This window comes from Mandrillus leucophaeus, unplaced genomic scaffold (assembly GCF_000951045.1).
Source record: "Mandrillus leucophaeus isolate KB7577 unplaced genomic scaffold, Mleu.le_1.0 Scaffold236, whole genome shotgun sequence".
Classification (NCBI taxonomy): Eukaryota; Metazoa; Chordata; class Mammalia; order Primates; family Cercopithecidae; genus Mandrillus; species Mandrillus leucophaeus.
In genome coordinates, this window is record NW_012102432.1 from 1135730 (window position 1) to 1151536 (window position 15807).

General features: G+C 39.4%; 1 protein-coding gene across 1 annotated transcript in view; it reads left to right on the forward strand.

Moving 5' to 3' along the window:
- The window catches only part of TTPA (tocopherol (alpha) transfer protein), a 28086-nt gene that overhangs the window by 4776 nt on the left and 7503 nt on the right, over window positions 1-15807 (forward strand). The window contains exon 2 of the mRNA XM_011982188.1: window positions 9113-9266. Coding sequence (XP_011837578.1) covers window positions 9113-9266 — 154 coding nt within the window. The remainder of the gene's footprint in view (window positions 1-9112; window positions 9267-15807) is intronic.

Genomic DNA, 15807 nt, shown 5'->3' on the forward strand with positions numbered 1-15807 from the left:
GGATTGTCTTGGCAATGCGGGATCTTTTTTGGTTCCATATGAACTTTATAGTAGTTTTTTCCAATTCTGTTAAGAAAGGCATTGGTAGCTTGATGGCGATGGCATTGAATCTGTAAACTACCTTGGGCAGTATGGCCATTTTCATGATATTGTTTCTTCCTATCCATGAGCATGGAATGTTCTTCCGTTTGTTTGTGTCCTTTTTTATTTCGTTGAGCAGTGGTTTGTAGTACTCCTTGAAGAGGTCCTTCACATCCCTTGTAAGTTGGATTCCTAGGTATTTTATTCTCTTTGTAGCAATTGTGAATGGGAGTTCTCTCATGATTTGGCTCTCTGTCTGTTATTGGTATATAGAAATGCTTGTGAGTTTTGCACATTGATTATGTATCCTGAGACTTTGCTGAAGTTGCTTATCAGCTTAAGGAGATTTTGGGTTGAGACGATGGGGCTTTCTAAATATACAATCATGTCTTCTGCAAACAGGGACCATATGACTTCCTCATTTACTAATTGAATACCCTTTATTTCTTTCTCCTGCCTGAGTACCCTGGCCAGAACTTCCAACAGTATGTTGAATGGGAGGGGTGAGAGAGGGCATCCTTGTGCCTGTTTTCAAAGGAAATGCTTCCAGTTTTTGCCCATTCAGTATGATATAGGCTGTGGGTCTGTCATAAATACCTCTTCTTATTTTGAGATACATTCCATCAACATCCAGTTTTTTGACAGTCTTTAGCATGAAGGCTGTTGAATTTTGTCAAAGACCTTTTCTGCATCTATTGAGATAATCATGTGGTTTTTGTCGTTGCTTCTGTTTATGTGACGGATTACGTTTATTGATTTGCGTATGTTGAACCAGGCTTGTATCCCAGGGATGAAGCCCTCTTGGTCATGTTGGATTAAGCTTTTTGATGTGCTGCTGGATTCGGTTTGCCAGTATTTTATTGAGAATTTTTGCATCGATATTCATCAGGCATATTGGTCTAAAATTTTCTTTTTTTGTTGTGTCTCTGCCAACCTTTGGTATCAGGATGATGCTGGCCTCATAAAGTGAGTTAGTGAGGATCCCCTCTTTTTCTATTAATTGGAATAGTTTCAGAAGGAATGGTACCAACTCCTCTTTGTACCACTGGTAGAATTTGTCTGTTAATCTGTCTGGTCCTTTTTTTGGTTGGTAGGCTATTAATTATTGCCTCAATTTCAGAGCCTGTTATTGGTGTATTCAGAGATTCAGCTTCTTCTTGGTTTAGTCTTGGGAAGGTGTATGTGTCCAGGAACTTATCCATTTCTTCTAGATTTTCCAGTTTATTTGAGTAAAGGTGTTTATAGTATTCTCTGATGGTAGTTTGTATTTATGTGGGATCAGTGGTAATATCCCCTTGATCATTTTTTATTGTGTCTATTTGATTTTTCTCTTTTTTCTTCTTTATTAGTCTTGCTAGCAGTCTATCAACTTTGTTGATCTTTCCAAAAAACCAGCTCCTGGATTCATTGATTTTTTGAAGGGTTTTTTGTGTCTCTATCTCTTTCGGTTCTGCTCTGATCTTAGTTATTTCTTGCCTTCTGCTAGCTTTTGAATTTGTTTGCTCTTGCATCTCTAGCTCTTTTAATTGTGATGTTAGGGTGTCAATTTGAGATCTTTCCTGCTTTCTCTTGTGGGCATTTAGTGCTATAAATTTCCCTCTACACACTGCTTTAAATTTGTCCCAGAGATTCTGGTTCATTGTGTCTTTGTTCTTATTGGTTTCAAAGAACATCTTTATTTCTGCCTTCATTTCCTTATTTACCCAATAGTCATTCAGGAGTAGGTGGTTCAGTTTCCATGTAGTTGTGCGGTTTTGAGTGAGTTTCTTAATCCTGAGTTCTAATTTGATTGCACTGTGATCTGAGAGACAGTTTGTTGTGATTTCTGTTCTTTTACATTTGCCGAGGAGTGCTTTACTTCCAATTATGTGGTCAATTTTAGAATAAGTGCGACGTGGTGCTGAGAAGAATGTATATTCTGTTGATTTGGGGTGGAGAGTTCTCTAGATGTCTATTAGGTCTGCTTGGTGCAGAACTGAGTTCAAGTCCTGGATATCCTTGTTAACCTTCTGTCTCATTGATCTGTCTAATATTGACAGTGGGGTGTTAAAGTCTCCCATTATTTTTGTGTAGGAGTCTAAGTCTCTTTGTAGGTCTCTAAGGACTTGCTTTATGAATTTGGGTGCTTCTGTATTGGGTGCTTATATATTTAGGATAGTTAGCTCTTCTTGTAGAATTGATCCCTTTACCATTATATAATGGCCTTCTTTGTCTCTTTTGATCTTTGTTGGTTTAAAGTCTGTTTTATCAGAGACTAGGATTGCAACCCCTGCCTTTGTTTGTTTGTTTGTTTTTGTTTTTGCTTTCCACGTGCTTGGTAGATCTTCCTCCATTCCTTTATTTATTTATTTATTTATTTATTTTTGAGATAGAGTCCTGCTCTGTTGCCCAGGCTGAAGTGCAGTGGCACGATCTTGGCTCACTGCAAGCTCCACCTCCTGGGTTCACGCCATTCCCCTGCCTCAGCCTCCCGAGTAGCTAGGACTACAGGTGCCCGCTACCATGCCTGGCTAATTTTTTGTATTTTCCGTAGAGACAAGGTTTCACCATGTTAGCCAGGATGGTCTCAATCTCCTGACCTCATGATCTGCCTGCCTCGGCCTCCCAAAGTGCTGGGATTACAGGCGTGAGCCACCGCGCCCTGCCTTCCATTCCTTTATTCTGAGCCTATATGTGTCTCTGCATGTGAGATGGGTCTCCTGAATATAGCACACTGATGGGTCTTGACTATGCAATTTTCCAGTCTATGTCTTTTAATTGGGGCATTTAGCCCATTTACATTTAAGGTTAATATTGTTATGTGTGAACTTGATTCTGTCATTATGATGTTAGCTGGTTATTTTGCCCATTAATTGATGCAGTTTCTTCATGGCATCTATGGTCTCTACAATTTGGCATGTTTTTCAGTGACTGATCCTGGTTGTTCCTTTCCACATTTAGTGTTTCCTTCAGGGGCTCTTGTAAGGCAGGCCTGGTGGTGACAAATCTCTCAGCTTGTCTGTAGAGGATTTTATTTCTCCTTCACTTATGAAGCTTAGTTTGGCTGGATATGAAATTCTGGGTTGAAATTCTTTTCTTTAAGAATGTTGAATATTGGCCCCACTGTCTTCTGGCTTGTAGGGTTTCTGTCGAGAGATCTGCTGTTAGTCTGATGGGCTTCACTTTGTGGGTAACCCGACCTTTCTCTCTGCCTGCCCTTAACATTTCTTCCTTCATTTCAATCTTGGTGAATCTGATAATTATGTGTCTTGGGGTTGCTCTTCTTGAGGAGTATCTTTCTGGTGTTCTCTGTATTTCCTGAATTTGAATGTTGGTCTGCCTTGCTAGGTTGGGGAAATTCTCCTGGATAATATCCTGAAGAGTGTTTTCCAACTTGGTTCCATTCTCCCCATCACTTTCAGGTGCACCTATCAAAAGTAGATTTGGTCTTTTCACATAGTCCCATATTTCTTGAAGTCTTTGTTTGTTTCTTTTTGCTCTTTTTCCTCTAACGTTGTCTTCTCGCTTTATTTCATTAATTTGATTTTCAATCACCGATACCCTTTCTTCCACTTGATCAAATCAACTATTGAAGCTCATGTATGCGTCATGAAGTTTTCGTGCCATGTTTTTCAGTTCCATCAGGTCATTTAAGGTCTTCTCTACACTGTTTATTCTAGTTAGCCATTCATCTAACCTTTTTTTCTAGGTTTTTAGCTTCCTTGTGATGGGTTTGAACATGTTCCTTTGGCTCAGAGAAGTTTGTTATTACCGACCTTCTGAAGCCTACTTCTGTCAACTCGTCAAAGTCATTCTCTGTCTGGCTTTGTTCCATTGCTGGCAAGGAGCTGTGATCCTTTGTAGGAGAAGACGTGCTTTGGTTTTTAGAATTTTCAGCTTTTCTGCTCTGGTTTCTCCCCATCTTTGTGGTTTCTTCTACCTTTGGTCTTTGACGTTCATGACCTACAGATTGAGTTTTGGTGTGGATGTACTTTTTGTTGATGTTGGTGCTAGTCCTTTCTGTTTGTTAGTTTTCCTTCTAACAGCCAGATCTCTCAGCTGCAGGTCTGTTGGAGTTTGCTGGAGGTCCACTCCAGACCCTGTTTGCCTGTGTATGACCAGTGGAGGCTGCAGAACAGCAAATATTGAAGAATAGCAAATATTGTTGCCTGATCCTTCCTCTGGAAGCTTCATCCCAGAGGGGCCTATATGAGGTATCTGTCGGCCCCTACTGGGAGGTGTCTCCCAGTTAGGCTACAGAGGGGTTAGGGACCCACTTGAGGAAGCAGTGTGTCCATTCTCAGAGCATAAACACCATGCTGGGGGAACCACTCATCTCTTCAGAACTGTCAGACAGAACTGTCAACGTTTAAGTCTGCAGAAGCAGTCTGCTGTCTTTTGTTTAGCTATGCCCTGCCCACAGAGGTGGAGTCTATAGAGGCCATAGGCCTTGTTGAGCTGCGGTGGGCTCTACCCAGTTTGAACTTTTGGTCTGCTTAGTTTACCTACTCAAGCCTCAGCAATGGCGGATGCCCCTCCCCGAGCCAGGCTGCCACCTTGAAGTTAGATCTCAGCCTGCTGTGCTAGTAGTGAGCAAGGCTCCATGTGCATGGGACCCCCCCGAGCCATGCACAGGAGAGAATCTCCTTGTCTGTGGTTGCTAAGACCTTGGGAAAGCATAGTATTTGGGTGGGCATGTCCCTCTTTCCAGGTACAGTCTCTCACGGCTTCCCTTGGCTAGGAAAGGGAAATCCCCCGACCCCTTGCGCTTCCCAGGTGAGGCGATGCCCCACCTTGCTTCAGCTCACCCTCTGTGGGCTGCACCCACTGTCTAACCAGTCCCATTGAGATAAACCAGGCACCTTAGTTGGAAATGCAGAAAGCACCTGTCTTCTGCATTGATCACACTGGGAGCTGCAGACCAGAGCTGTTCCTATTCAGCCATCTTATAATGGGTCCCATTTTTATGTTTTACTGATTTGTAAAATATTTTAATGTATTTTAGGCCTTTGTCCTTGATTTTTGTCTCTTAAGTTACTTACATTTTTTCTGTGCAGAATTTTAAATTTTAATGTAATCAAATGAATTGATTTTATTAGTCTTTGATTGCCTTTGGGTTTTATAATCTCTTCTCTTGTCCAAAATTTTTTCTAGTTATTTATGTCTTATCTTTTTTATGTTGGAGTCTTTGATCTATTGAGATTTGTTTTTTATGTTAGGAGTAAAATAGGAATCCAGCTTTATTTATTTTCATTTTTTAGATGTCTATATAAGTATCCCAATATCATGAGTAATAAACTAATATGTACTAGTAACTACTGAATATGAAAACACAATCTCAGGTCCTATGAAGAATGAAGCTTAAATAAGGCGTTAAACATATATATGTTTAGAGATAACTAACAATAAAGCATGTTTAACTTACTGATTTCCTTTTAGCTGCTTTTAAAAAAGTAACGTTTAAATAGAAAAATAAAATTGACCCTGAGCCCCTGGGACATATATATTTTTTTCTGTATTCCTTAAATAAGGAATTGTTTTCATTGCACTATGCCCTTGAGGAATTGGCTAGCAGGACTGTGTCTAAATCCACTGGATAGAAATCAAGTTTCTGTCTGTGAACTCTTTGTCTTGCTTTTCTGCCAACTGGAAAGGAAAAGGAAAGGGTAAGAGTGCAAAACTTTTTTTTTCATTTTCCTCTGCAATAGCACTTAATTCAACTCTAACTTCTTCATTCATAATATAGAAGCCCTATGGTTTTTGTATAAAGAAAGCTTGATAAGTGCTTCAGTCACAATGAAATTTCTCATTATTCTAGTTTTTGTATTTGAAGTTATAATGAATTAGTAAGGTTTTATTATATAATCCTAATAGCTAATGTGCTTATAGAATGCAACATACTTTGGTAAGTAGGGTTTTCATGGATTATCTTTTATTATTTTCTCATTTTGGGAGAAACAGATAAAAAGAGTAAGTAACTTTTCTGAAATTATGTAGCTATTACGTGTTGAAGCAGGGATTTGAACTTGGGTGGGGCTCAGGAGAGAGCCTGTGCTCTCAAATACACTGCACTTGCCTCTTCTGTTTAAAACAACAAACATATAAAACAGATAACCATTCACTTCTCAACATATAAAACAGATAACCATTCACTTCTCTGCCTGTTCTACATAGTCTCATGAATTCCTTCTATCAAGTGATAGCCCAGTTCTTTATACTTTTGTTCCATATGATAAGCTTTTTATGCTACAATTATCTTTATGGTTTTCCCAAAGCTTTCAAAATTTCATAGATTCTCCCTGCTAATTTCTCTCTAAATGCAGCTTCTTTTATAAAATTTTTCACATCATGTGTCCATTTCAGTTTCTACTCTGCTCCTGATAGTTATTGCCCTTGAACAAATGTGTAACTTCTCAGAGTTTTACTTTACTTTTTTTTTTGAGAGAGAGTCTCGCTCTATTGCCAGGTTGGAACGCATCGGCACGATCTCAGCTCAGATAACTGCAACCGTCGCCTCCCAGTTTCAAGTGATTCTCCTGCCTCAACCTCCTGATCATGCGCCACCACACCCAGCTAATTTTTGTAGTTTTAGAGATGGGGTTTCACCATGTTGGCCAGGATGGTCTTGATCTCTTGACCTCGTGATGCATCCACTTTGGCCTCCCAAAGTGCTGGGATTACAGGCGTGAGCCACTGCACCTGGTTGGAGCGTTACTTTTCTTATTCTTATAATGCCACAACTGTAGCTACTTCTCAGGGTGGTTGTCAGGAGGAATTCAAATGATGGCATTAGACCCTATAAAAGTGCTCCAAATATGGTGGTTCTTATTTTGCTTCAAAGTACATGAAACATGTAAGAAGAAACCTACTCTATTACAAAACATAGTTAACCCATAACATTTTAAATGTTTATTTACTTCTAATAATTGCAAAACAGACACCTTCCAATAATGAATATTTATTTTTAGCCACTTCTTTGTTGTTGTTGTGGACATAGGGTGATTTGTTTGAGAATTGCTCAGTAGCAGTTCATTTACATAATTTATTTATGACAACTGTACTGTGAATTTATCTATCAGTGGATAAGTAATGACCAAAGATCCCATCTTTCAGTTTGCAAAAATGGTGCCAGATAGTGATTTGTGCCTCTACATAGAAGTCAGATTTTCAAGTGTGTGGATCCAGTTGGTTTACTCATGACTTAATTTATTCTTTCATTCAACACGTGTTGTTATCTCCTGAGTGTGCAGCACTCTGCAGAGATGAATAAGCTGAGTACCCTGCCACTATTAAACCTAAATCATCCCTTCTAATGAAGCCACGACTTTTATCATTCCACAGGAAAACAAAAAAACATTTCTATATAGTTACTAAAATGCTGCCTCTAGCATTTTACTTGAATTGGAATGAAAAAGACTTTTTATCTCTGAGGAAACTATCAGAAAAGTAAACAGCATTGTAGAATGCTATTAACAGTTATTCTGGTACCCCCTAAGACTGGAGGAGGAAGAGAAATTCACCTTATAGAGTAGAATGAAGATATTAGGATCCACAATGTGCTTGTTGTTCTCACTGCTTTTGGAAACTGCTATTTAGGTCACCAATTATTTCTTTGTTGGCAAATTGACTTTTTTCTTTCTTACTTCTCTCTGCATTTAACTCTTAGCAACATTCTCTCTTTTTTTAAAGTTAAGAAAAGTTTATTAAATACAGAAATGAAATAGAGGGAGACAGACAGAGAGAGAAAGAGAGGGAGATAAATCAGAGATGGGGATGAGGGGGAGCAGAGCAACACGGATGGCATTGTCTTCCCTCTCCTGTACCAGTGCTGGTTCTCTTAAGGTCCACTCAGTTTCTCTCTTCCTCCAGCCATTCCCAGCCATTGACATTTTCCAAGGCTCAGCATTTTCCTCTCTGGTTTTTGTTGTTTGTAGTTTCTCCACCAGATCATTGCGGTTTTTGTGGTTATAGTTACCTTGTTTATTCCAGTGACTCTCAAATATAAATTCTGTCCTTTTCTTTGCATTGCAGTTTCACGTTGTTAATAGGTCTCTTTAAACTCAAAACAAATATATTGTAACTTGTGAAAAATTGAGAGTGCCAAAAATCATAAAGAGGAAAATTAAAATATAAACATAATAATTTTTGAATACATAATTTGCTTTAGTATTTTCCACAATATGCTGGTGGTGTTCATATTATTTGCATATGCAATTAGACATTTCTGGTGGTTCTTTTGGAAAGAAAGAAAGTGGGATTTCTTCAAACCATATTTTGACAAGATCCAATACCCAAGCATACTGCTACTGGGCTCTTCTAACTCATTTGATTGATTTCTATACTTCCTTATTTCAAAAAATACCAAAGGTGGTGTTTCAGTTCTCTATTGCTAAGTAACAAGTCACTCCAAGAATAAGTGGCTTAAAACACAATGATTTATTTGTTTTTGATATCACCAGTTTGCGCAGGGCTCAGTGGGAGTGGTTCATCTCTGTTCCACATGGCATTAGATGGGAACTTGGCTGAAGTCACACTATCCAGGATGGCCTCTCAACCTCCATGCCTCTCTCCACATGAACTGCTATCATTCAGTAATCTCACATAATGTCTGGATCCCAAATAGTAAATTCAGAAGGTACCAGGCTTCTTAAAGCTTGGCCCACGAAGTGTCACTTCTGCCAATTGATATTAGATCAAAGCGAGGTGGAAGGCCAGCCTAGATTCAAGGGGAGGGAAGCAAATAGATGCCACCTCTTAATGGGAAGAATGGTGCATAGGTATATCAGGAGGAGGGGAATTGGTGGGCTGTCTTTGGAGAAATGCCATGGGTGGTGGATGAAAATTGCTCAGCTCTGAATTTGTGATAAACCCCGGTCACCTCAGATCCTTGATAAAGGGAACTTCCAGTTTTCACAGCTAAAAAGATACCCCAGATTAAAATCTTGACATAATGGATGGCAAAGTTTATACACAATGCCAAAGCTTTTCTTTCATTTTTACAAAATCCTTACCATGTATGCCATTTGTAGACAATTTTAATTTTATTTTTCAGTTACTACAAAACTATTATAAGTGGAGAGCAGAATGTCCAGAAATAAGTGCAGATCTACACCCTAGAAGTATTATTGGCCTCCTAAAGGCTGGCTACCATGGAGTCCTGAGATCCAGGGATCCTACCGGCAGCAAAGTTCTTATTTACAGAATCGGTAAGTCATATACAACTCTTCTTTTTTTCTCCTCTCCTCCAGTTCAGTTCTGTTCCCTCCCCTCTCTTCTCTCTTTCTTCCATTTCTTCCTTGAATACCATATAGAGAGCTTCAAAGCATTCATCTTTAGGAATTTGGGCTTTAATTTAAAATTTTAGGTTTTAACTTAGATTAATTTAGGTCTTAATGTCCCCCAAATATAATAACACTTTGGCAGTTGTGAGAAAATTAACAGATACAAGTGAAAATCCTAGTTCCATTCTTCCATGCAGTCAACTGTACAAGATAAGAAGAAAGGAAAATAGTGACGATAAATAGTATGAGAATATTTTAAAAAATCATGGAATAGTGTTTCAAAAATGCTTAGTGGGAAGTACAAGTAAGAATTCTGAACTATTGGCTGGGCATGGTGGCTCATGCCTGTAATCCCAGCTGTGGTCAGGAGTTTGAGACCAACCTGGCCAACATGGTGAAACCCCGTGTCTACTAAAAATACAAAAATTAGCCGGGTGTGGTGGTGCATGCCTGTAATCCCAGCTACTTGGGAGGCCGAGGCAGGAGGCTCACATGAACCTGGGAGGCAGAGGTTGCAGTGAGCCAATTGCGCCGTTGCAGTCCAGCCTGGGCAAAAGAGCAAGAGTCTGTCTCAAACAAACGAATGAACAAAAAACAACCAGAATTCTGGGCTATAATGTAAACTCCATGAGATTATGGATTTTATCTGCTCTGTTTACTGGTGTATTCCAAGCACTGAAAACATGGTCTGGTACTTGGTAGGCAGTCACTAAATATTTGTGGAATGAGTGAGTGAATGACTAGTTCGAAAATGCCCCAGGCCGAGGAGCAAGAGGCTCATTCTCTTGGGTGGAGGAGGGTACAGAGGAAAGGCAACTCCTCTGGGAGCTGTTGCAAATACTGTATTCCATTAACTCCTGTTTATTCTCATTGCATCCCCCTTTTTTCTATTAGGTGTTGCTAGTGTTTCTTGTAGATTGGTGTCTTAGTGTATTCCGGCCACTATAACAAAATGCCATAGACTGGATGACTTATAAAAACAGAGTTCTATTTCTCACAGTTCTGGAGGCTGGGAAGTCCAAGATCAAGGCACTGGCAGATTTGGTGTTTGGTGAGGGCTGCTACCTGGTTCCTAGGTGATATCTCTCACTTTAACCTCACATATTGGAAGGGAAAAGGCGTCTCTCTTGGGATTCATAAGGGAAGTAATCCTATTCATGAGAGTTCCATCCTCATGACCTCATCATCTCGCAAAGGCCCCACCTCTTACTACCATCACGTTGGGAGTCAGAATTTCAGCATATGACCGTTGAGGGAACGCAAACATTCAGACCATAGCAGTTGGTGACCTATAACTTCTGTCCTCCTTCAGACCTGTGTGTGATTAAAAATGACAGGCACAGGAGAAGGACTCACACTATTCCCAGAATATCTCATGACCCAGTTGGAAGGACAAAGATAAACTATCATTTCATGACCAGAATTTTTGAATTATGATTTTACAGAAATATCTATATCTTTAAAGATTTAAACTATTTAAAGATTTAAAATATTTAAATATTTGCATTTCTTGCCTGCTTATAGATAAGATACCTGCCTATAACTCAACTGCTTGCTATACTGCAAGAAGATAATTTTTGAAAGGATATTGGAAGATGGAGTAAAATGATTTGGGGCTGTTTTTTATTTTTTATTTTTGTGTGCTAGCTTAAGTGTCAAATAAAATTGAGTTAATCATGAAATCCCATATATAAAACAGACATCATGATCTTTCTGTTCCTTCATTGCTGCACTAGTGTCAGAGGAAATTGAATGAGCTCACAGCAATGAAGTTCCTTGAGCTATTTAGGGGTAGTCTTGCCAGATTTAACAAAGTACCTATGTTTTATTTAGAAAATAAACCTATATGTTATAAAATTAAAGGATGCCCAGTTACATTTGAATTTCAGATAAACAACAAATAGTGTTTTTAAGTATGCATGGAGCATCCTTATGTTAAAAATTATATACTGGTTATCTGAAATTCAACTTTAATTGGGTGTTGTATATTTTACCTGGTAACTCTACTGAGGGGTCCAAGAACCATAAAACTGAAACCTGCAGCTAATTATTTCTGTAAATGTCTTGGCTCTGCATTGCCTGGCTAGATTTTATTGTTTCTAGTTTGTTCATAAACTGACTGAGGCAGGTGAAGAAGTAAAAGTGACACCTTGATAGTGAGAAAGCAGATGTGCAGATTTGATCATAAATACCTTAACACTGAACCAGTAGGGATATTTTCTGGGCCTCATGTAGCACATTAATTTAGAAGTATATTGTTTAACTCAAGAGATTTGAAAATCAAGAAAACGTAATTTAATGATGGTCAGAACAGGAAGGTATGTTGCAAATCTCCTGTATGTTCTGTTATTCTAAGATGAAAGGGAGAAACTCAGAAAGTTTTATGAGAAAATGAAAACTTTTCTAAATTTAATTGAATTAATGGGAGGAGTTAAAGAAGGAAATCTGTGGTGGAGCTTTTTGATAGAACTTTAGCATAACCACTTCCTCTAGATACCATCTCTGTGTAGTAAAAGCAATGAGAAAATGCACACAGCCCTTTCCTCCATGCGGGCCGGGCAACCCAAGGTGAAGCTAAGTTTTGACCTTTATCAGCCGACATACTGGAGGATATAATTTTATGTTTTTTGAGATTCCATAGTATACTACAGCAGCAAAAGTAAAATTTAACAGTGAGTGTGAAGTTTTGACTGTGGCTTAGTTCTTGTGAATACAGGTTCTGGAGCATGTGACCTGGATTGGAATCTCAGCTCTGCTACATTCTAGCTGTGTGAAACACTATGTAGCTGTAACTGCATTTTCTCATCTTTAAAATGGGCATAGTGAAAAGCTATCACATAGGGTTGCTGTAAGCATGAAATCAATCAATCAGTCTATCTAAAATATAACAAGAACATTACCTGGTACATAAAAGCACTCAATACATGTGAAGTAGATACTGGAGAAGGAATTCAAAATATAAGGTTTATTTTTCTTTTGCCTCAATGGAGCTTAAATTCTAGCCAGCACTGTACCACAGAACTTTCTATGATGATGAAACTGTTCTACAGTAGCCACAATTCTCATGTGGCTATTGAGCGCTGAAATGTGACTACTGCAACTAAGAAACAGATTTTTTTTTTTCTTCTAAGCTAGGATCTTGCTCTGCCACCTGGGCTAGAGTGCAGTGGCACAATCATAGCTCACTGCAGCCTTGAACTCCTGGGCTCAAGTGATCCTCCCACTTCAGCTTTTGGAGTAGCTGGGACTAGAGGCATGTGCTACCACACCCAGTCGGGTATTTTATTTTTAGTTTTTAGAGATGCGTTCTCACTATGTTGCCCAGGATGGTCTCACTCCTGGCCTCAAGCAATCCTCCCCTATCTGACCCACAAAGTGCTGGGGTTCTAGGCATGAACCACTGCACCCGGTGAAACTAAATTTTTAATTTAAATTTGAATGGCCACACATGGCTAATGGCTACTATATTAGCCAGTGTAGGTCAAACAATTATGTTGGTTGGTTCAGAACTTAGGATATTAACTATTTTTTTGATTGGCAAACTTCATTTGTTCTGCTTATTTTTTATCATTATTGTATTCAGCCAATGTCTGAAGTTAGTATAGTATTTTTGATCTGGGCTACCTGTGGGTTGATTATTCAAATTCTTATGAGAAATCTGAGGTTTGGTTTTTTTTGTTGTTGTTTTTTTGTTTTTTGTTGTTTTGAGACAGAGTCTTGTTCTGTTGCCCAGGCTGGAGAGCAGTGGGCCACCTCGACTCACTGCAACCTCCGCCTCCCGAGTTCAAGCGATTCTCCTGCCTCAGCTTTCCAAGTAGCTGGGACTACAGGCGTGTGCCACTATGCTCAGCTAATTTTGTACTTTTAGTAAAGACGAAGTTTCACCATGTTGGCCAGGCTGGTCTTGAACTCCTGGCCTCAAGTGATCTGCCCACCTTGGCCTCCCAAAGTGCTGGGATCAGAGGCGTGAGCCACCATACCCGGCCAGAAATTTGAGACTTTTAAAAAATAACACACCTCCTAAAGGATCCATTAATATGACAGAAAATAAAAATTAAAAAATAACAATCACATTGTGCCTTCTTAGGAATATTTCTGTTTATTCTTTCTTTTTCTAGATCTTCAACTTTTCTCTTGCTACTACATGCTACTAGTTATCATTTAAATCAGTTAATGACCAGCCACCGAAAACAAAACAAAAACTCCTTGTTGCCACAAAACTCTCCATCCTTCTCCATTTCCTCACATCCATCTCCCCCTCTTCTTGTTCTCAGCCAGACTCCTTTTGTTAGCTATGTCCACCATCCACATTTTCTCACAGTTCTTCCTCAGCCCACCCTAGTTTGATTTCACTCCCATCCCTGCTGAAATGAACGTAACCAACCATCAGTGACTTTCTTTTCACCACGTCTAATGGACGGGTTTAGTCCTATTTCACTTAATTTCTCAACACAGTGAATCACTTCCTCTTTCTTGAAAAATCCTCTTCCCTTGGCTTCTCTGATGCCATGTCCGCCTGGTGTTTTCCTCTGACCTCACTGGCTGCTCCTCCTTAATCTCTTTTGCTAGCATCTTCTCTTCTATTCATCCTTTAAACTCTGAATTTTTTTAGGACATTGGCCTGAGCGTTTTCTTCTCTCTGCTTTGATAGAGAAAAACATAGCTATGAGACAATCCCAGATTGTCTCATATGGATCATCATATAGGCACAAACAACCCCCAGATTTGTATCTTCACTCCCAACTTTTCCTTGAGGATCCCGACCCACACAACTAGCTCCTATTCCAGCTGCACCCAGTTGGATGTCTCACAGTCACCATTTTAACATGTCCATACTTATGATCTTTTCCACCCAAGCACGTCTCTTATCTCAATAAATGGCACCACGTGTACACCATGGAATACTACACAGCCATAAAACGAATGAAATTATGTCCTTTGCAGCAACATGGATGCAGCTGGAGGCCATTATCTTTAGTAAATTAAGACAGGAACAGAAAACCAAATACCACACGTTCTCACTTATAAGTAGGAGCTAAACACTGGATATATATGACTTAAAGATGGGAACAGTAGACACTGGAGACGACAAGAGAGGAGAGGGAAGGAGGGGAGCAAGGGTTGAAAAACTAACTATTGGGTACTATGCTCACATACCTGGGTGACAAGATCATCTATACCTGAAACCTCAGCATCATGCAGTATACCATGGTAACAAACCTGCACATGCACCTCCTGAATCTAAAAAAGAGTTGAAAATAAATAAATAAATGGTGTTACCACTCTATCCAGTTCCCTATGCCAGAAACTTTGTTTGTTTGCTTGAAAATTTACTATTACTTAGTTAAGATTTTTTTTTTTTTTTTCTTTTTCATTCATCCTGTCGGGCACTTCAGTCTGAAGACTTACATGTTTTTTTCAGCTTTGGAGAACTTTTCTCTATTGCTATGATTCCTCTCTCCTTTGTTCTCTGTTACTGCCTTCTAGAACTTTTATTAGTTGGATGTTGAAACTCCTGGATCCAGCTGCATGTGTTTCTTACCTTTTTATTCATACATGTGAACTCTTGGCTCTTTTGTGCCAAATTTGAGAGAATTCTTCAACTTAATCTTCTAAACCATTTTTCCTTGATCGGCTCTGTCTTTTCCAGCATTTCTCCCATCAATGAATTTTTTAAAAAAACTTATCTTTTTATTTCTAAGATCTCAACTGAGTCTTTTTAATAATAGCCTGTTCTTGTAATAACTTACAGTATTCTCCCCACCCCCTGCTGAAACTATTATGCTTCTTTAAAAAAATTCTTAAATTTTTTTTTTTACAGACTGGTTCTTGCTATGTTGCCCTGATTGGACTTGAACTCCCGGGCTTCAGTGTCCCCCTGCCCCCAGTTCAACCACCCTAGTAGCTGGAAATACAGCCACCTACCACGGCACCTGCACCTGGCTTCTATTATGTTGTTAAGTGTCTCCTGCTTTCTTATTTTCTCGAGTTGATGCCTTTGTCTATTGAGTTTGACTTCCCTCTCTCTCTCTCTGTGTATGAATGTGTTTAATATTCTAATTTTTAAGGAATAGATGTCTTTTAAAAAACATTATCTGCTTGTCTATCCATTACTGTCATTTCTGCATGGCGTGACCTGTCCCGGGGGTGGTGGGAAGGGGTGAGATGAATGAACAAGAATCTCAGTAACTCCTCTCTTAGCACAGGTACTCCCTGTTTTTCTTTGGTGTGGGCAGCCACCTAAGTGCTTTCCTGGCTCTTCTTTCCCAAGCCCTCACTTCCTGCTCTAGCCTACAGGGACATGACTCTGCAATGTGCTACTTGCCACTGGAAGGCTGTCAGAGGATCAACTTGCCTGTCTGTTTCCTCATGCATTTCTCTTAGCCACCTCTTTAGTTACTATGGGGCCCTAATTGCTCTTTATAATCCAGGCCCTTGCTTTTCCATTTCCAACACCTCTGAGCTT